Source organism: Nomascus leucogenys, chromosome 1a, assembly GCF_006542625.1.
Source record: "Nomascus leucogenys isolate Asia chromosome 1a, Asia_NLE_v1, whole genome shotgun sequence".
NCBI classification, from domain to species: Eukaryota; Metazoa; Chordata; class Mammalia; order Primates; family Hylobatidae; genus Nomascus; species Nomascus leucogenys.
The window spans coordinates 45,001,401-45,023,848 of NC_044381.1; the positions used below are offsets into that span (position 1 = coordinate 45,001,401).

The following is a 22,448-nucleotide window of genomic DNA, read 5'->3' on the forward strand; positions in this document are numbered from 1 at the left end:
CTGCCTCAGCCTCCGAGTAGCTGGGACTACAGGCGCCCGCCACCACGCCCGGCTAATTTTCTTTGTATTTTTAGTGGAGACGGGGTTTCACCGTGGTCTCGATCTCCTGACCTTGTGATCCGCTCGCCTTGGCCTCCCAAAGTGCTGGGATTACAAGCATGAGCCACTGCGCCCGGCCGGAAAATTAGTTTTAATTCCAGTTCTCCTGTGGACTTCCTGAGGGTTTGTGCTTCATAGCCAAGGACATCTGGAGTCTCTTGATGCACATATATGTGTCACGTGGACAGATGGGTGTGCGCATGCACAGTGGAACCCACGGTGGTGAGGAGGACGCGCAATCACCCCATGGCCACATATGTGTATGTGTATATATTTATTGTGTATATGTGTATATATTTATTTGCATATAAAATCTATCTTAGGATCAGTGCATGTGCCCCCAACAACTAAAAGATAACATGCACAAGCAGCTTGGATATGGATACTGTGTACTGTGAAATATACTTTTGGTCTTTGTCCTGTTTGCTGGAATACAACTAAAAGATTCTAAAATCCTTGGAATCTTCAAAATAACGTGTCTTTTGTATGCTAATGAGGTGACTGGTGGCTGGGGGCTTGTCACAGGAAAAATCAAAGCAGGGTTAGAGGGTTGGGACTTCTAGCCCCATACCCAATCTCTGGAGAGGGGAGAAGGGCTGAAGATTAAGTGATCACCAATGGTTAATAATTTAATGAATCTTGCCTATATAATCGAAGCCTCTATAAAAACCCAGTAAGACTGGGTTCAGTGAGCTGCCAAACAGCTGAACATGCAGAGGGTCCTCTCTAGGACGTCACATCCTGGGAGGGCATGGAAGCTCCACGCTCCTTCCCCCATACTTCATCCTATGCATCTCTTCATCTGCATCCTTTGCAATATCCTTTAGAATAAACCAGTAAATGTGTTTCCCTGAGTTCTGTGAGCCATTCTAGCAAATTAATTGAACCCAACCTGGGGGTGGTGGGAACCCTGATTTGTAGCCAGTGAGTCAGAAGGAGAGGTAAAATAAACTGGGACTTTATTTTACCCCAGTGAGATTGAGATTGGCATTGGAAGTGGAGCACAGTCTTGGGGACACTGAGCCCTCAGCCTGGGGATCCAAATTGGAGGACACCCAGCTGGCATCTGCTGCAGAATTGATGCCTCATTCAAGCGGTGGTATGACAGCAGAGGAAAACAGTTTTGTTTCTTCCATGGAGATCTTGATAATGGTAACATTAATGGTTAATTTGCATGTGCCCCACACCAGGCTCTATTAATGCTAAGTTGTATAGATTCGTAGATATGTCATTTAACCCTCACAGAAAGCCCCCAGTGCAGGTTTGGTTGTTAATCACTCATAGAGCTCCAGGGCTGGTGGCCTGGGCAGAAGCCACTGTGCTGTAAATCTGGAAATGTGGGATCCCGAGGGTTTTATTGAGGAAAGAACTTGTGTGGCTACTCACTGGGCAGTCCTCGCCAGGTTGCTGAGGAGGCGTTTGGAAAGCATTTCTAGAACTCTAATGCCTTGAGGGTTGATGAGCCCTGTGTCCTTATTTTGGAGAGCCAATGTGTGTCTTTGGGAGGTGGGTTCAGTGTTACCTTCTGCAGGGTTGTGCCCCAGGAAAGCCTTGTATGAAGCTGAATTAAACAGAAACTAGATGGAAACCATTAGGTCCCGGAGTGGAACAATTATGGACAACATGTCTGTGTAGCTCAGGACTGCCCATCAGGGCTGCATTCGGAATTCTGTTGTCTCAGCCCATTTTTAGTGGCCTCTGAGACCTGTGTCTGTCCACCTGCAGAATCCTATGGAAAAAGACTTTACTGGGAAGATTTTATTGCCACATGTCTTCACTGCTTCAGGGATCTGGCATGGGGAACTGCGAGAGCACGGGGGACAGACTGGCCTCTTCATCTTAGAGCTGTCTGACTGCCTTGGCTGAGGAAGGCACCTGAAATGATTTAGCTGCCGTTTTACAAGGAAAAGTGAACAGAAGGCTGAGGGAAGAGACCAGGGATTCAGCCCAGGTTTACATGGTTCAGTCAAGACTGGTGCAAAAGGGAGACGCTGTGATGGAGACTTGCCCTGAGCTTCATGGGACACACGCAGAATGCCTTCAGAGCACTTAGAACAAGTCCCAGCCTGGTGTCAGGCCCCACGGTGGTCCCCTTTTCTTTTGTGTGTGTTTCCAAAGGGCAGAAGCTTTGGGGCCAAGATTGCTCACTTCACCTGTATTCATGCTTTACGACTAAGGAAGCAGATTTCAGTGGAACTGAGATCTTTAAAGCCTGTGGTATTTGATCTCACAAAATGCATCTTTCCCAAAAGATAAGTAATTCCTAAAAACCGGCAGTGAAGACAGATGTGCGCAGGGTTCCATGGATCTCCGGATTCCACACTGTATTGGGCAGCCCCGTCCAACCCAGTCCAGCCCCTCACGGGTCCAGCGCCTTGGTGGTCCAGCTTCTCGATGGCTCACCTGAGGGACATGGCACCATCTCCCTCAGGGTGCAGCACAGATTGGAGGCTTCTTCCTCATTGCCTGAGAACTTGGCTCATTTATGAAATTGTGGGAAAACTGAGGAGTGTGGATTTCTCCCCTCGATTGCCATATCAGCATCAGGAAGCAGTCAATTTGAGAGCAGAAGACTTATTCTAACCCAACTGTTAGAATTCTAAAGGAGAAAAAATAACTCAATGAAAGTGTTTGTAAGAATAAAGCAAGTCTCTGATCTGTCCATTGAAGATGCCTGTGACATGACCTGTGACCTCAAGTGAACTTTATTAATTAGTTACTTAAACCATGGAAGGAAAATTAGCCTCAATTTTGTCTCTGTTGGGCTTTACTTTTTTGGTCAATACATTCTTAGTAATCCCAAGAGCTTATCTTTCACTTTGTGAGATCTCTTTCAGCATGGTTTAGGAACCTCTTTTCTAGTTTCATTATTTGGGCTTTTATGTGTATATATAAGATACTTTTTTGGCATCTGTTTAATAATTGCCAACCAGTATTCTTTTACACCTGTGTGTATATTTAAATACCTTTCTGGAGTAAACCAAAGGCTGAGGCACAGGACGAGGTCTCAGGAGAATGCTGGGATTATAATGGTACAGGTGAATTGCTAAGGTGTAAAGGAGGTCAATTTCTCCAGTGGTGTGCAGATTCTGAAATCCATGGCTCTTTCATTATGGCTGCAACATACAAGATTGAAGTGATTTCAACACATCTTTGTCAAATGACTTTAAAAAATCAAGCTTATGGTATTTTTGATGCCTATGATTTCTGACTCTTAGTTTCTCCGAATGGTTTGGTTATGGCTGGACGCTTAGTATGCAGGAGCTGGGAAACTAATCTGCTTGGCTGTGGATGAAACTGGGAAGAAGCCATTGGTTCTGTGTCCCTCTGCCCTTCAACTCTCACTCCTGGTGCCTGGGCTCCTACGTGCCCTCAGCCTAGCCGGCAGCCTCCCAGCTCTGTCCCTACTGCAAATCCAGCTCTCAGACATGGCCCACCTGGCGTCAACAGCTTCAGGATGGAGAAGATGACCCATGGGAAAAAGAGAGAGGCCGTCCCCAAGATGAAAGAGTGAGTCATCTGTGGGCCCGCCCTCAGCATCAGTCTCTGTCATGAAGCAGGGCTGTGGGCTTCTTCTCCAAATGGTCTTCTTTTCGTTTTCACTCTCACCATCCAAGTCTGGCCATCACAACATCAGTAACTTCCCAGCTCATCTCCCTGCCTGCAGCTTCTCAGCCCTTTCTGCCTGTCTACACACCACCGCTATTTCTATCACATCAGGGTCTACTAAAAAGGCATTGGTTGCTTCCTGCTCCTTGGCATGTCCTGAAATGCCTCTAAGACCTGAATCAGAAACCTCCATGGTTCTGCCTGTATCTCAGGATTCTGTACACCTGGCCCCAGCCAGCTGGCGCTCCTGCACGTCCACAGTCCTGCTGTGCTCCTTCCTGGTCTGGGCTCCGGTTTGTATTTTTATAGGATCTTCCTCCACTGCCTCTTTCAGCACCTGCTTCTTTGGCATTGAGGCTTCTTTGCTGACCAGGTAACTGACCTCTTGCTCCTCTGAAAGGTAGAATTGCACACTCCAGTCCTTCATAGTACATGTGTTATCCTGTCTCCTCCACTACTCTGAAGGCTTCTGGGGAGCGCAGCCTGGCTTACCTTCCCCATGGAGGCAGGGCGGTGATGGGTTTGGTGGGTGGCTGGTAAGGGAGAGACCCAGGACTGCTACCTTGTGTGGGGTGAGAGCTGCTGGGTGGACCACGGTGCTGTTTTCTGCCCTGGGAAGGCTGGAGAGAAATATTTTTGGTGGGGAAATTTAAGGCTGGGTTTGAAAACATCGAGTTTGTGATGATTTTAAGACACTGAAGTGGGGCTAGCAATTGGGTGTGGTATCTATCTATAAAATTCTGGTACTCGGAGATGAGTGGGACAGTGGGGAAGGTGGGTGAGCCACCTGCCGCTGAAGCATTCAGAGTCCAGAGACTATGAGGCCCCTTCAGACAGGAGGGCAGGAGGCAACCGCAGGTTAAAATGGGACTCTGGTTAAGTTTGCCTGGAATCCATGGGGCATAGGAGGACTCCAACAGTTCAAGGGAGGGCTGGCCCTCCTACAAAGGGCTTGGGAAGGGGGGTGAGAATCTATTTTGCTGCACTTTGCCCAACCGTCACCCTAAAGTTATAAGGAGAATAAGAGCAAGTCCTTAGTGCCCTGTGAGTCCTCCCATGGAGGAGGGGCGATGGTTCCCTCTAGCTTCAGAGTCAATGAGGGGCTTAGGAGATGACCAAGACTTTGACACGTGTCACCAGGGCCTAGGTGGCCCCATGGACCAATGTCCAACTCACACAGGGAAGCATGCAGCAGGAGTGGCTGTGTTTGAGGAGAAACTGCCCTCCTGCTATAGCCCGGCAGACGGGCTGGTTCCAGGGAGAGGAACCATGTCACCAGCAAGAAGCTGGAGCTTCCCACTGATGTGGATGCTGGGAGGGAGTGGGTGTGTGGGGTGAAGAACAGACACTATCCGTTTCACCCATGGGCACCTTCCTGCTCCTGGGGAGGAGTCTTCAAATAAAAAAGGAAAGTGTCCCTGAGAGGAGGGGGGTTGGATGGAGCCCTGGAGAGGAGGTGCTCTCCATGGCTTAGAGGCTGGAGATTTAGTCTCAAGAGTCTCAGAGGAGACAAATAACTTACACAGGGCATGGGGGCGGGAGGACATCCAGGAGCACCAAGGGGGTCGCCTGTTTCCCTGCAAGGTACTACGAGCCTGGCCAGAGGGCTCAGCATTGGGGCTGTCAGTGTCACTTCTCCACCCCTGACCTCTCTGTATCCACCCCTGCAGTCATCCCTGCAAGGGGTGGATACCCCTGCAGTCATCCTGCATCACCCCTGCAGTTATCCTGACCAAGGGGTCAGGAGCCGCAGCTGGAAGGTTAGGAGGCACTTTCTTCTGTGGCCACCTGGAGGTTCCCTAGGCAGGCCTTAGGGAGGGAGGAGGAGAGGTTTAAATGAAGGTCAGGGTTTTTACTGTTCTGCTGGGCCTGGACATGTTTATTACTAAAAATAGATAAATAGGGTTACGCTTAAGTGATGGAAGACTTTTTCTTGTGTGGAGGTGAGTGGATTAGATTCAAAGCTCCACCCAGCCCAGGGAGGAGCAGGGCCAACTGAGTGCATTGAATTAGAAAGGACTAGGGGAGTGGGATATTCTTATTGTACCAGCACACACTCACTCAGGGTTCTGGTCACACGGTGGCCAGAAGAGGGGACGAGCAAGGGAAGGTTTAGAGGCTGGAACTTTAGAGTCTCAGGGTTCTCAGAGGAGGCAAGAAACTCACACAGGGTGTGGGGGTGGGAGGGTATTATGGAGCACTGAGAAGGGTGCCTGCCTCTCTGCAAAGGACTGTAAAGCTTCAATCTTTGGCTATGAAAATAGAATTTCAGTATAGGCTTTAATCTGCATTCTGGTTGCGATTAAAGTTGAGTATGTGTTTGTGTTTTTCCGCACCATGTGTATTGCCTTTCCTGAGAACTCTTTATCCTTATCCTTTGCTCCGCCCTCTATTGGGCTTTTGATAGTTTCCTTGCTGACTTTTATTAAGACAATTACTTTGTTGACTGTGAAATGTTACATATTTTCTTGTCCATAAATTTTTTATGCTATTGAGTGTGTCGATATTTTTCTTTTATGGCTTCTGGATTTTGTAACATCCTTCCACTAAAAGATAATTTAAAAATATTCTTCCCGGCCGGGCGTGGTGGCTCATGCCTGTAATCCCAGCACTTTGGGAGGCCGAGGTGGGCGGATCACAAGATCAGGAGATTGAGACCATCCTGGCTAGTATGGTGAAACCCCGTCTCTACTAAAAATACAAAAAATTAGCCGGGCGCTGTGGTGGGCGCCTGTAGTCCCAGCTACTCGGGAGGCTGAGGCAGGAGAATGGTGTGAACCCAGGAGGCGGAGCTTGCAGTGAGCAGAGATAGCACCACTGCAGTCCAGCCTGGGCGAAAGAGCAAGACTCCTTCTCAAAAAAAAAAAAAAAAAAAAAAAAAAAAAATATATATATATATATTCTTTCCAGTTTTCTTTTACTACTTTCTTCATTTCATTACAAATGAATTCAATTTGTGACCTATCTGTAATTTGTTTTCATATAAGGCAAGAGATAGGAGCCCAACATAATTTTTTCCTGGGTAGCTGCCCACTCACTCAAATGCTGCTTCTTGGTTATCTCTTTCTCTACTGATGTGCATTGATCCATGCCAGTCACATAGACCATTCCTTGTGGGGCCTTGGGATGGGATGTAGTGAGATGGATGAGGAGGGAGAAAGATGCTACTACATGATTTCAAAGAGTCCAGTTCTGATGGGAAGATGGTGAATTCATGAGGACAATGAGGGTTCACATCTGGCAGTTGGGCTGGCTTCCGAGACTTTCAGATGACCACGGAGGTTGCCAAATGTTCCATTTTCAAATTAGCCAAGTTCTGAGGTCATGATTTGGCTCACAGAAACAGGGTCATACTGAACAGAATGTTAAGAAGCAATACCTATGATTAAAAACAGGGCAAAATTGGTACCTGAGACTCAAATGGGGATTAAGTGGAATTACATAAAGCTAAATAATGATTGCTAAACGAACAAATTGAAACAGTACTGCTTACCAAAATGTACTGCACTTAAACAGCAAGAAGGGGAATTGAGAATAGTTACATTTAAAATTAGATTTTGGAGTTAAAGTAACTCATTCCAGGCATCTAAATATTGCAGTTATTAATAGCTATGCTGCATTTCTATTTCAAACAGAAATAGATACCATCAGCATGGTTGAAATGAGAATTCAAACACACGTGTTATCATATGAGCATTAGGAAGGAATTTATGCCAATGATGAAAAGAGAACATTTTTCTAAAAAGCAGTTTCATTTGAAAACTCCTTTGGGGATTCTAAAGGCTCACAAGTGGGATCCTTAGGATTTTCCCTGAGTACACGAGCTCTGAGAAATTTTTGGAACTTCTTCTATCTGCGAATGTGCCCTGAGACCCGTGCATTCCGTTCTGTGTGAAAAGGTATTGGAAAGAAATGTTAACTATTTTCAGAGCTTTGTATTTCCTTCTAACTGGTGATGTGTAGTTTCTACCTGCCTTCCCCAGAAGTAGCACAGAAGCAGCAGAGTCCTGTTGCAAGCTCCAGGACCTGACTAGATGAGACATTTGATACTATGTGTCTTTTTGGATAACTGTCCTTGGAGTCTGATTTTTTTTCTTTTAGACTTCATGTTGGTGGATGGTAAAATAAATACGGTGCTTATTAGGAATATTTATGGAGTGATTAAAGGGAGACACTTCTCCATATAGTATCTTTCTACCCTGCTGGAACCATCAGAGGTTTAGCTGCCTTGCTCAACTAAGTATGTCACTTAATATAAGAAATACAATGCAGAGATTCACTGTACTGGTTTTCTAAAAATTAAACAGATAAAATATAGATAATGGGTTTATATAGTTCTGTAAAGAGACAATTTGACCTTCTTTAATACGAAGTTAGCTTTTAGAAAGTACTTTAGATGATACGTGATTGGTCACTTTGATAGAACCACAGTTAGAATATTATTATAAAGTGAATAGGAGTAAGCATAAACATCAAAAACATTTGTTTCTTGCTTCACTTTTTCCATGTCATGATGATTCATTGCCTACGGTTTTCCTGGCATCTGAGCTTTTAGGAAAATGTTTCCTTCCCTGCTCTCTACAATGAATTGAGTGGCAAATGGGAAGCTTGTCCTAATAGTCTGTCACCTAACTGATATGGACATATTTCTCTTAAAAGCACTGTGTTGTTATGGTGATTATTTTTCGCCCACACGGTAGAAATTAATTTGAAGAAGTATTGAGCTTAGAAAGTTTATAGAATGTTTCTGAGGACCTATTATCTTCTCTTATTCACCGTGTCTCCAAGTCCCTGTTGATTTTTTTCTATGCACTAGTATTTTCTCCTCCATGTGTGAGTGGGAAGGGTCACCAGCTCCTTTCTGGACCCCTGACTTGGAGCCACCTTTGCCCACCTCCCAGGCATTTCTCACTTAGGCTGGGTCATGAGGTTGAGCTGTGTTTCCTCTCCAGCATCCCCTTCCTGCCACCCTAGCCCTCAGCTGGGACCATCCTGTCTTGCTTCCTCACCCTCTGGGGTCCTCCTGCCCCATGCAGAACCGTGTGTTGGACTCTTGCCCCCTGGCCGCTCAGCACCACGACACTCTGCCTCCTCCACCAGGACCATGCCTGCACGTCCCAGCAGCCTCACCAGTGCTGTTCCATGGAACTGCCCTGCACATAACCTCACTGCCGGCTCCTTTATACACCCTGCAGTTCCTCTTCTCCTTCCAACCCCTCTTGATTTTGTAAGATTCACTAACCGCAGAAACTGGGAATAAAACTCAGATGACCACGTTTCTTTTAATTACATTCTAACTCACTTAAGAAGGATCTTGATTAATCAAGGTGGTTGATTAGGTTTGGGCCTGATGTCCTGACCAAAGCTACGGAGATAGATAGCATCACAGTGTCGGGAAGAGTATATTTTAGGGTGCTGACTTACAAAAATAGAATCTTAGCAAAATGTAAAAAAAAAAAAAAAGTGTAGCTTTGACACAGATAACACTGTTAGTATCCAGCCACCACAACAAAGAGAACTAGAATATTGCCAGGAGAGGTTTTACGATGACCTGTTTGCATTTTGTTTAGTTTTGTGTTTTAGAAGAAGAATTGGATGATTCCCAAATTGGCAGGTCTGTTTTCTATACTGAAATAAACAGGCAGTTATTTTCTTTGGATGTGCAAGTGTAGCATCTCTGGGTTCCATAATCCCCACTGATGCATAATAAAATTGCTTTTTCTTCCTGTCCTAAGGGAAGCCATCAGCCGTGTCTGTGAAGCTGTGCCTGGTGCCAAGGGAGCCTTCAAGAAGAGAAAGGTACTGTCCTCAATGCTCTGTGTCTAACTGTGTCTCCTTTACTTCCTCTTTTTCACCACTCAGTATCTTCAGTCACACAGAATTATTCATTGTCCTCTTTCTGTGGCCCGGCGCTTGCTACTTCTAAAAGCAGAAATGGCTTAGATTGCTTTCTTTCTCACATAGTTGAGGACGGTTAGCTGTCCCTGTCTCAGAAGTAGACACCCTGGTTACTCACTCACTGTGGCTTAAACTCTGAAGGCAATGATAACAACAGACACTTAAAACAGGGTCAGGCTTTCCTTTAAGCACTTTCAATACATCAATTTACTTAGTTACAACAATTGAGGTAGATCTCCCCAGTGGTGTGCTGGTAAATATTTAACAACCAGCTCTCCAGGTTGGGCAGGGGAATGAAAAAGAGAGTTTGTAGCATTTTCTGATTTCTGTGATGTCAATACTTCTACTGTGGCCGATTTCAATTTCTCAAAATTATATCCCTTGAAAACAGGGTCGGGAAGAGATATGTAGTAGCTCATGGTTGTATAATGTTTCTGCCATACAGGTACTGTGGGCATAAATAACTTGAAAAGCAGTTAGTAGTTAATGCAGCAAAAGAATTAGGAAGTGATGTGTGTTGAGCATTTATTGTCTGTTTTGTTGTTTTTTTTTGTTTTTTTGTTTTTTGTTTTTTGAGACAGAGTCTCGCTCCATCCCCCAGGCTGGAGTGCAGTGGCATGATCTCGGCTCACTGAAATCTCTGCCTCCTGGGTTCAAGCGATTCTCCTGGCTCAGCCTCCTGAGTAGCTGGGATTACAGGTGCGCGCCACCCTGCCCAGCTAATTGTTGTATTTTTAGTAGAGATGGGGTTTCACTGTATTGGCCAGGACGGTCTCAATCTCTTTACCTCGTGATCCACCTGCCTCGGCCTCCCAAAGTGTTGGGATTACAGGTGTGAGCCACCATGCCCGGCCCTATTGTCTGTTTTTTAAAAGGTAATTTATTTAATTGTAAGTTTACATACGTTCATTTTTAATAGCAGCTGTGATTAATAGTCAGATTATACAATTCTGAAAAATTTAATAATTGGCTCCCATCGGTCCGGCCAAGCCAGCACTAGAATACCACTGGATATCCCCGTATTACAGATGATGACAACTGTGAATGGAGGGGATAGGCCGCAATGCAGGCAGATGTTGTCTGAGAGCAAGCTCAGAGGGCTGGGCTCCACAGGCTGCATGTTCAAACACTGCACCAGGGCTTTTCATCCTGAAGATATTTGAGCCAGAAGGAAAAACAAAAAAAGCCTGGATTAGGAGAAACCGTGAAAACCTCTTCAGTTAAGTTGTCTGGTGAATACCCAGCTAAATCCACAATCAAGGCTTTTCTATGCCTAACCTGAATTGTGGAGAAAGCATCCTTCAAAGAACCTTTGAATCTGCCCTGAGGCTGCACATTCCTGATTCCAGATCATCTGGGCAGCTGCATGTGTGGCTCTGCTGATCCCAGGCTCAAGCCTGTTTCCGTCTTCAGAGGTGGGGACTTTCATGCACCCACAGGGCAGCTGGGTTTTGGAAGAGAACTCTGAATGAAGACTCAGATGTGCCAGCCTGTGTTCTGGCCAGTCCATGGGGAACCAAGTAAGGCTCCAGAGCCTCCACTACAGGAACTAGGATGGCGACTGAGAATAGAGAAGGGGAATCTCATCTTCCAGGTCCCAGCTCATCCTGGGGCATCCTCATGGTTCTCTTGGTGGAAGTAATGCCCATTTCTTGGCCCCACCCAGAATCTCATGGGTGGGGCCTCAGCATCTCTGTTTTTAAATAGCTCCTTCAGGAGATTAAAAAGGGTGTGCACCTGGTTAGGAACTAATTAGCATATCAAAAGAGAGAGTGTTCTAATCCAAAAATAAAGGATGGGTTGGTACCAAAGGGCATTGCCCACCCAGGTACCTAGGAAGAAGGTCCCCAGCCCCAAAACACAGCTGTCAGTCCCCTGTAAGGACATTTCTGACAGGGTAATGGGTACACCAGTTACAGCCAGGCCATGTCTATCTATCCCTGTGCTGGCTCCAGGCCCATGGGTTTCTAAGAGGACAGTCCATGAGAACCTTGACTAGGGAGAGTGTTTGCTCCAAAAAATTTGTAGTCTGTTCCCTTCGGCCGTGAACATCCTTGCAGCTCTCTGGGATTCTTATAATCCCCTAGAGCTGGACTGCTTTAGTCTTCCTGTAAGTTAGTTTGACTCTTTCTCTGAAGTAGGTGTGAGGATACCAGGTTGCTGAGCCTGCAAAATGCAATGGAATTTCCCCAGGTTTACATACGAGGACTTCCCCATGAGACACTTCCCAACAGGGCCAGAGAAAAGGCCTGGAAGACTGATGCCTCTGCCGGCCTGCAAGAGTTCTCACCTCAGCATTTGCATATTACATGGTTTATAATTTGCATGTTGCACATTCTAAAATTTGCATATTAGCTTTGGATCCCCCTACTCCCAGCTTACTCATTTCACATTTTGTTTTCCTATGCCTAAGGAGGGGGGAAGAGTTAGTGAAAGTTTGGGGGTATGGCGAGCATCCACATCCCCATTCTTTGAGATGGAAATAAAACAGCTAAATAACACTCTTTAATTTCACAGCCTCCGAGCAAAATGTTGTCCAGCATCTTGGGAAAGAGCAACCTCCAGTTTGCGGGAATGAGCATCTCTCTGACCATCTCCACGGCCAGTCTGAACCTGCGAACTCCGGACTCCAAACAGGTACGTGGGTGCTCAGATCCCCTGTCCCTGCCCACAGCCCCAGGTGATGAGTGTTTCACAGTCTTCTTCCTTGCAGCTTTACTGAGCTCACATAGCATATGTTTGTGTCAAATTTTTACTAGAGTATGAACTTTGGCCACTTTGAAGGATCACCAAGAGAATGATAAATGAAATTGGCTCTCTTTAATTCTGCTTTTTATTTCTTTGGAGGATAATGCATGAAATCATTGGTTTACTTGCAACGTAAAAAAAAAAATGGTGTGTGTGCAAAGTCTCTTCTTAATGTCCTTGCCATTATTTTTTTCTTTTACACCATATTTAATTGGTTTTACAGGCCATATTTTATTTTATTACCTTTGAAGTGGACTGCATGTCAAGGACTAATTGGTGATTTTTTTTTTCCTTTAGTGGCTCATTGTTTTGGAGCATCTTGTGGTAGATAGTGTTGTAGGGGTAATAAAAAGTGGTGTTGTCTATGGAATAGCCAACGTGGAGTGAATTTGGAGCTGACTGAGACACCACAGCCACAGTGTTAATTAAGGCTAATTTTATTGCAGACGGTTGCATTCCTGCACAGTGTCTCTCTTTTAGACTTCTCTGATCTAGTCATCATTAATTTCTTTACCTGGAAAAATAGGTGTTTGAGTAGCTATTTTAGCTACCAACAAGGCACTTCAGAAGGTCAAATGAGGCGCAGGAGGTGAAATGCTTGAGCAGTATCCAGGGGGGTGTGGAGTGTGGACTCTCCTCCCTTGCTCTGCCCTGGCTCAGCTTCTGGAGCTGGCAGTAGGAGCTGGAGCTCGAATGGGACCTCTCTATATAATACTCTGCCTGATTCTGACATTGTCACCAGGGGTGCCCGCAGTGACCTTTATGTTACTATACAAATTTCTATTGATTGACTTCCATATTCCCCAGGTTAGTGAGCAGCATCTCCAGCTTCATTTATTCCTCCACCTGCCACCCAAGATGTTGAAATAAATCCTAGATGTAGCACAGAAATGGGAAGCTAAACCCAGGCTTTGTGTTGACATAACTAGATACCACTTCTCACTGCCTCCTTTTGTTCTTACAGGACTGATAATTCCTTGTGTCTTTTTATCTTAACTTGTCTAAGGGACTCGTTCACTAGCTCTGGAGGTTGTGGATTCTGAATATTCACTAGGCTCAGTCTTTCTCTGGCATGGTCCGAGACTGAGCTGTTCATGAAGGCTTGTTGGCTGGGCTCACCTCTGCACTCTCCTTCATGCCCGGAGCTGTTCCTTTCCTATGTCTCCTGGACCTTTTGTTTGGTCCTCAGACTTCTTAAATCTGTGGGATCTTCTCTATCCCAACATAACCAGGTTTAGTTCTGCAGAGTCCCCTTGGGCCCTTGTCCTCAGGCAGGCAGTCAGAATTTATATAGCTATAATCATACGTCCCAGGGATTTGTCCAAACATGCTCCTGTAAAACTTGAAATAAAATATAATTGAATTATAATAGAAAATAAGATAGTTTTAAAAGCCTACTTTGGTTATTGGCACTTACAACACCTCAGGATCTCATTATTCTCTTAGGAGCCCTCTACCTTTGCGCCAGAGGGAAGATTCCAGAGGCTGCAAGGCCACTATTTTTAGTTTAACTCAGCTGGGGCTTGGGTGCAGCCTCTGTAGCCAGCCGCATTTGATGAACTCCTCTCCCACCTCAGTAAAATAGAAAACAAACTAAGAGCAGTGGGATGAGACTGGGCTGGCCCTCTCTGTCCTGGAACATGGCAGCCAAAGCAGGTGTCCAGTTCATGTTTTCCTGCCCTTGGTTTGGGCGGATGGGGCAAAGTGGCAGGTTTTGGACACCCAGGGGACTGGTAGTTTGGTTGATGAGTGTGTGAAGTTTGGGTGGGGGGCAAGCACACAGGGTTCTGACTCTCCCTTCCAGCTGACTTTTGGGCCCAACCGTAGCAAATTGAGAACAGCCTGGCTAGACACTCCCTTCTCCGTCCAGTGAGACAGCAGCAAGAAAACAGCCGCTCCCCTCTACAGAGTTCCAAGTGGAAATGAGATGCAACACCCTCAGGGCAAAACATGTGATTTAGGTCAATTAGCTCTAATTTTCTTACCCTGATTTTCAATTTCTGTCTTACCCAAAGAGATAACATACAATCACACAATAAGTCTCACGCATCATGTCGACCAAATATGACTTTCTTTTTTTTTTCCAAATCATAGTATCCAATTTAATTTCCAAACTCCAGTTTTAGACCTGCCTTATAAGCAAAAATTAAATAAGCAAAAATGTAAAACTTTGGGAGCCATAGTTTATCATTTCCTGGTGATTGCTATTTCCTCATTATTCTCTTAGGAGCCCTCTACCTTTGCGCCAGAGGGAAGATTCCAGAGGCTGCAAGGCCACTATTTTTAGTTTAACTCAGCTGGGGCTTGGGTGCAACCTCTGTAGCCAGCCGCATTTTCTATTCACTTATGTACTCAGGGGTTTCTAGATCCTGAGGTGTTGTAAGTGCCAATAACCAAAGTAGGCTTTTAAAACTATCTTATTTTCTATTATAATTCAATTATATTTTATTTCAAGTTTTACAGGAGCATGTTTGGACAAATCCCTGGGACGTATGATTATAGCTATATAAATTCTGACTGCCTGCCTGAGGACAAGGGCCCGAGGGGACTCTGCAGAACTAAACCTGGTTATGTTGGGATAGAGATGAGCTCTGTTCTCACCTCTGGAAATTTACTTCAATGTCATTACATTGTCTTTAAAAAGATAAAATTAGCATGGAAGACTTATGTAGCTTTTTAAATTTAGGGCAGCTTCTAATTTACTCAGTGTCTACTAACTTCCACTGTACGCTGCAGTTTATAAAGCTAATGGAAATTTCCCATTTTAAAATTAACATGGATTGTCTGCTCTGGATTTTACATTGATAAATTACAAGAGTGCTTTAGATGGCACCGAGTTGGAATCTTGGATGCTGGCTTTCTAATTTATATACACATGATACAAATAGGATAAAATGGAAGATGGGCCACATTTCCCCCCGTTCTAGCTGTGGGTTCTGTATCAGAGACCCCAGTGTGTTTTTGGAAACATAATCTATAAGTTGAGATGTTTTGGTGTGTGGGTGAGACAGGTTCCTTCTGGAAGAGGCATGGTTGTTAAGACCCTGGCCTCGGGGTGGGCCTCCCTGTCCTAAGCGGCTCAAGGTCAGACATAACCAGGTCCATGCACATTTGTGTCTTTCCACAAGGTCAGACTTTTATTGATGCTATTTTAATAATAAAAACCATGAGCTACATGGAGTTCACTCTGTATCAGAGCTGTGGGCACACAGGCTGACGCCACTCCACAGGTCAGTCAATATTGCAAACCATACATAAGAGTATACTTAATCAGTATATAAATGTTACAGATTAAACATTCCACATCAAACCAAGTAACATTTAACATCAAGAGAAAAAGAGATAGGAGTAGGGATTAATAAACCAGTCTGAGGCAAGTGACGTGGACAAAGAGAGTGTCCTGGCTTGATCCAGATGGACGACAATGTCCTGCAAGGAAGAGTCTTTGATGTGGGCAGAGCCTTCGTTGGCAGATGCTGGCTGCTCATCACCAGTGACAGCAAGACGGTGTCTGTTAAGAAGGCTGTTTCAAGCTGGTGAAGTCCTGCTTTTTATGACCAGAGTCCTCTGGTGAGGACTGATAGTAAAAGAGTCTGCCTTTTTATGTCCTGATCTTGTTGGGTGCCATCTTTATTAATTAGGCAAACATCTGGTACCTGTTGGTATGTTGCTTCTTGAAATGTAAGATGGAGTCTTTTTCTAAGATGGAGTCACTTATGTTAAGGGTGCTCTATATGCCCCCTGTGTTAGATCACAGCTCTGCTAATCACCAGCTGTCTTAATTTGAGCAAGCCACTTGACTGCTCTGGGTTCTGGCTCCTCACCTGTAAAGTGGGATGACGATAGTTCCCACATCACAGGCTGCAGCGAGGCTTCACGGACACTATTCTAGCAAAGCAGCTGGACAGCAGCCATCAGATTGTGAAATATGATCTATTGCTATTACTTTTATAATCATTATTTTTATATAGATACCAATTTTCAGGAAAACATTGTCAATTTGTAATGCCTGCCAACAGACAGTTGCTTTTCCAAAATGTGGAAAGGGCGATAACAGCACATCTTGTTTCTTGTTTTGGGCCTGGCAGATCATAGCGAATCACCACATGCGGTCCATCTCCTTCGCCTCTGGGGGAGACCCGGTAAGTACCCTTGGGGTTGGTCTCTTGCTCTTGTTGGGAATTTCTGAGAAGGGACCCCTGCTTCAAAAATATGCCTTGCAAGACACTGTAAAAAAAAGTTAATTGTGACGGCAACTAATTTCCCCCTCCTGATTTCCATAAAAGATCTTCTAGGCCATCATTTTATTTTTAGGGGTAGCTGTGACAAGGACCCCACCATTAGTTTTCATTTCATTAGCCAAAAGCTGTCGAAAATCCTGGAGGCACTGGCATTCTTACGAGATGATGAAATAGTCCCCCTGGCCCCAAAGTTGCCACGGGCTTCTCACGCCGTCACTCGGCTCTTGCCCTACTTTTTTGTTTTTTTATTGGACCTCCATATTAATATTTTAAGTCTGCCTGAAGAATGTGAATTTACTTGGTCTGCTTTATTCATAAGCATTTAAAATCAGCATTTTTCTCTCCCAGTGTAATACTGCAGCCTTTAATAGCTTGCTTTACCAACAAGGAGGGAGTTGCAGAGAGAGAGAGAGAGTAAGAGGGAGACTCAAGAACAGAATGAGAATGTTCTATTTTTGCTTCACATCTTTAATGAAGAAGGTGGAATAACAAGGGAATTTGCTACCCACCTTTGGGCAGGAATGCTACAATAGGATGTCAGCATTCAGCTTCAGAGTGGCCATGTCATCTAAACTGTACTGTCACGAAGTTGAACTCAGAAAACCACCTCCTGCTCCTGGGGCAGGGCGGAATCCACACACAAATTGGCTGCTCACTGTGGACAGCCCGGGCCTGCAAAGAAACCAGGTAGGAAATTGGTCACAAAGGAGCGAGGCACAGAGGGCAAAGGGAAGAAAGCAAAGTCAGCCCTTTCCAGAAGGGAGGGGGAAGAAGGCTCACCCTCCAGAAAGTTCTCATCTTAATTTTTATGCGTCTGGGTAAAGTCTCCACCAGTTTGGAGAAAAGTTTTAAAAATAGGATAATAGAGTGAGTTTTTCCTGGAACTAAATTTATTCAGTTGAAAAAATGATCTTATATCCTAAGAAGATGTCTTTTTTACTTTTTTGGTGTTCAATAGCCTTTTAATATAAAATAATGTCCTAGAGGTGGTGTTTTTGTTATTATTGCTGTTGTGCATTCTTTAGCCAAATTATGAGTAGGCAATCTTCAGGTATTACATAAAAGTTTACTGGTTCAAGGTCTCTTCATTTCAAAGTTGAGGACCCTGTGTTTTACTAGCACAAGTAAGGACTTTTCCCTGTGACTTTTCTACCTTTTCTTCCCATACCCCTTCTACCTTGGAAACTGGATTAGAAAATTGCTGTTGGCACACTGGAAGCCAAATTGAAGGAGCAGTGTCAAGGATACACTCCAGAGCCTTGATATTTCCAAAGGACAGTACAATTGGGCCACCAATCTCAGCAACAGGGAAGTGGTACTTCTCCCTGCCCTGCTGTGGCAGCTGCCAGAGGCAGGCATCATGGCCATGCTGGGCATCACTCCTGCCTGGGCCAGCACGAGCTGCTGTGGAGAGGCTTGGGCCCCGCTGCTTCTCAGCAACCCCATCTCAGACCCTTGAGCCAAGGGCACTCTGCAGGGGAAGGGATTTGCCCACTCAACAGATGGTTCTTTGCCCTTATATCTCTGCTTAATTGTCAAAGGATGGTCAGAGCACTGTTCAGCCCTGAGATCTGCCATTCCATAGGGTCAAGTGGCTTGGGCCTTTTTGTCATACTTCGGATCTTCTTGTCAAAAGTCAACCACAATGGCTTTCTTTTCTTTTTTTTCTTCCCTTCCCTTGCTATGCCTTTCCTTTCTTTCTAATCCTTATAATTTCTTACGTTTTATTGTAAGATGAAAGTCCTCATTGAGATGCATATTCAGAAAGTGGAAGTCTTCCCCAACTGAACTCACCCAGTGGGGTCTCACTCTGTCACCCAGGCTGAAATGCAGTGGCGCCATCACAGCTCACTGCAGCCTTGACCTCCCGGGTTTAAGTGATCCTCTCACCCCAGCCTCATGGGTAGCTGGGACTGCAGGCACGCGCCACCACGCCTGGCTAACTTTTTGTACTTTTAGTAGAGACAGGGTTTCACTGTGTTGCCCAGGCTGGTCTCAAACTCTGGGCTTAAGTGATCCACCCGCCTTGGCCTCCCAAAGTGCTGGGATTACAGGCATGAGCCACTGCACCTGGCCCAAGGTGCATTTCTTCAGATGCTATCTATATGTATATGTCCACCTATTTGCTACCTAATTTGCAGTGGTTGTCTAATTGCTTGCCCCTTGTGATGTTTGGACCCATAGTTTCTTAAATTTGGAGGATAACCCAGTTTGACATATAAAAGGCAGATGTCTTGTACATCTGCATTAACAGCTTCCTTCGAGGGCTTTTCTTAAACCTGTCTTAATGTTGATATTATGAGTGAAGACACACATATCTAGATCGTTGGGAGCCAATTACATTGGTTTGTGTCAAAACTATTCTATTTTCAGTATGCACATAGGACTATACATTTTTTTCGGATTTCCTCATCACATCTTATTTTTTAAAAAAAAATGGAAATATTTAGTAATCCTTAAAGTAATCCACAACCTTTTATATTTTCTGTGATTTCTTTTTTCTGGTTTATAAAATGTCATAACACAGGACAGGAAGCCTAGTTACTTTCCATTTTAACCAGTCCAAATGCATTTTATATTGTGCATGAGATTACATTCCAAATTGATTTGTAACCATGAATTTAGCACATTATAATTGGTAGACATTTTTAATAAAGCTGACAATTCTATGTTCTAGTCCTTGTTCTCCTGCTAAGTGTACATGTCACTTATTGCTTAGTGCCTTAGTTTACCCAGTAGGAAAATGGTATTTTGAAATAGCAAACAAGATAGACTAGAAAACTTCATTAATTCCTCTCTAAAAAGGGCATGCTGTGATTATAATCTACTGTAATTAGCAGTGTTAAAAGACCACCACAAGAATGCCAGAACAATGGCCAGGCATAGGGGGTCTTGGGGAGTGGGAACAGGTATGGAATAGATGCAGAACAGCCCTTCGCAGCTCTGTCTTTGGAACTTAGTGTGCTTCCTGATGACAAGAATATTGTTTTGGTTGGTAATATATTTGCCTGCTCCACCAGAAAAGGATCAATATTGGCATCAGAAAAGCTTGGCCATTGACCATCTGAGAGACAGAGACATATTATGTCTCTCTATTCTCCCTCCTTCCCCAACTTTGAGTCAGAGTAAGAATGTAAAAAAATATATATTCCTTGTATTCATTACTAATGCTGACTCTAATTTTGTTACCTGAATATGTGCAAAAATAAATTAAAAATAAACTTCTTATATTTATACTTTTTATTTAACTCTAACCCCTACTTAAATTTGAAAGTTAAATACAAGTAAACATTGTAAGGCCAATGACATTCAATGTAATATTACTTTGCTATGATGGACAAAGTTCGCTGAAACTAAATCTCCATTCTGAATGTGATGCTGGCCTGGCCACCATGGGGCAGAATTTTTTAAGTTCAATGTCTCTTCATTACCATGGGCACCTGGATGACTCAATTCTTCCACTAATTTCTTCTCTTCAAGCAAAAACTTCAGTTGTACATCATGTACAAATATAATGTCAATTTGCTTTATGTTGGCAGAGAAATCCACCCTGTGTCCTTTTCTTTCTAATTCTTTGAAAACCTAGCAATCATAATGTTGGAAATCCAGCTGCAAATCCTGGCATTGAAGTTGTGTGCCGAACTTGATAACACAGTGGTCATCTAAATGATCCCAGTTACTCTTATATTAATTTTAAGATAATCATGGAAATGAAAATAAAATTTTTTTTTAATGCTGGTGACACCTCAAACACTGGAGAAGACACCTGTCCAATCCTAGGGTTCTATGAATTTCAGCTTGAAATCTAGTGCTGTCTTAGATGCTCTCTAAGGATCCTTCTGACATTCATGTCTTGTGAGTTCAAGAAGTATCTATGATTACAAGCTGTCATCCTTGTTTTTGCCGATAACTTCAGATTCTGACTGGATCCTCCTTGATGGAAATGACCAAAAGCCAGTTTGACCAGGTGGACGATCTTTCACTTCCCTTCCCTAGTCAGCCTGTGAATACACCAGGGAACAGTGTCCTGAGCAGAAAAGAAAACAGCTTAGCTGAGCCACACCCTGCAGAATGACCGGGGAAGCAGCACCATTGTCTCAAAGGCTGCCGGAAGAATTCTACACTGGTGTGGTCTTGTTGGGCTGTGTAAGATCCAGCGGGATGGGGTGTGGAGAAGTGCCCAGCACCACCCACCTGAACCTACAGCAGATGTCCCACAACAGTGACATGGCTGCCCCATACTCACTCTCTCCCTCATCTCTCTCTCCTTGGAGAGCTTTTGTAGGGCACTGTTGAGGGAGAAGGGGATGTCTCCTTTGCCCATAGAGAAAACAGTGGAGCAAGTCACGACAGAGCCTTTTAGGTGCTGGCAACATTGGGAGCGTATCAATAACCTGGAAGCCCTTGAAAGCAATGACATGTGGGAAATGTCTGCCAAAATGGGGTAGACTTTTACCAGTTGCCCCATGGAATCTTGAATGTTGAAAATATCAGCTTTGCAGAGGAGTCTTTTCTGTTTTCAAGAGTTAAGATAATTATTGGTTTCTCTGCTTATTTGTTTATAAAGTAAAATGCACGTGTTTGCCGTGGTCTACTTTTGAGGTCATCATTTTCCCTATGCACTGATTATATGAAAAGGCAGGCAAAGAAACTCACATTTCATACAGAAGGATGAGACTTCTCAATAGAGCTCATATTTTTAAAACATATTAAAGTATTAAGATCATTACTTATGTCCAAGAAGAAAATAACCATTATATCTCATCCACCACGAAGGCAGCATTTGCAGTCAGCCTTTGAACATCCACTCTGGTTTTCTTCTAGCCTAGTGGTTCTCAAAGTGTGGCCCCCAGAGCAGCAGCAGCTAGAAACTTGTCAGAAATGCAAATTTTGAGCCCTTACCCTAGAACTACTACCAAATTGGAAACTCAGGGGTATGGCTCAGCGTTCTATTTTAACAAGCCCTGCAGGGGATTCTGATACCAGCTCAAATTGGAAAACCACTGGTATAGACAAAGCTGAGAGCAGTGGTTCTTGACTTGTGGTTCACATTACAGTCATCTAGGGAGCATCTAAAAACTAATGCACAGGCCTCACATCCAAACCAATTAAATGGGATTATCTGCACGTTGGGACGCAGGTATCAGTGTTTTTAAAGCTTCTCAGGTGATCTAACGTGCCTTTTCTCCTTGCTGCTCAAAGTGTGAGTGGACTTCTAACCAGCTCCCGTGGGATACTGAGACACTGCAGCCTCAGTATACATGGGAGCTGGTTAGAAGTGCAGGACCTCAGACCCTACCCCAGACCTGCTGAGTCAAAGTCTGCAATGTGAGACCTCTCGGTGGTTGCTACCCACATTATATAGCTTGAGTCCTCTGCGGGCTGTTTCTTAGGCAGCATTTGATTATTTAGCTGTTTGGTGGTTGAGTCCTTCTAAGCTCACTAGTTTGTGCCCTGTGTCCCTGACTGTATGGTCTCTCACTTGTGATTAGTGATATAGACATCTCTTTTTTCTTTAACAGGACACAACTGACTATGTTGCATATGTGGCTAAGGACCCTGTTAATCGCAGAGGTAAGCAGTGCTTGACCCCTATAATCTTTCATTTGTGTACAGCCAGGCTTCACATTCCATACGAGCTGGTCCTCATTATCTCAGCCCCCTCCCAACAAATGAGCAGTGCCATCTTGTATTACTAAGGATGAATGAGGTTTGCAAGGGTTGTAGATCGCCTGGCTGAGTTAGGAGGTACTGGACCTCTCGGACCACCAAACACACACCTGTATCTAGAGAGCTGGTTTGGTACAATTGATTTACACACAAACAGCCCCTGCCCATATTCTGACAGTGGCC

At 44.4% G+C, this 22,448-nt stretch overlaps 1 protein-coding gene across 3 annotated transcripts in view; it reads left to right on the forward strand.

Annotated features, from left to right (window-relative positions):
• SHC3 (SHC adaptor protein 3) overlaps nucleotides 1-22,448 on the forward strand; it is a 171,658-nt gene that overhangs the window by 91,231 nt on the left and 57,979 nt on the right. For all 3 annotated transcript variants that reach the window (XM_030807514.1, XM_030807546.1, XM_003281557.4), the window contains exons 3-6: nucleotides 9,444-9,507; nucleotides 12,124-12,243; nucleotides 16,443-16,496; nucleotides 22,118-22,169. In XM_030807514.1, coding sequence (XP_030663374.1) covers nucleotides 9,444-9,507; nucleotides 12,124-12,243; nucleotides 16,443-16,496; nucleotides 22,118-22,169 — 290 coding nt within the window. The remainder of the gene's footprint in view (nucleotides 1-9,443; nucleotides 9,508-12,123; nucleotides 12,244-16,442; nucleotides 16,497-22,117; nucleotides 22,170-22,448) is intronic.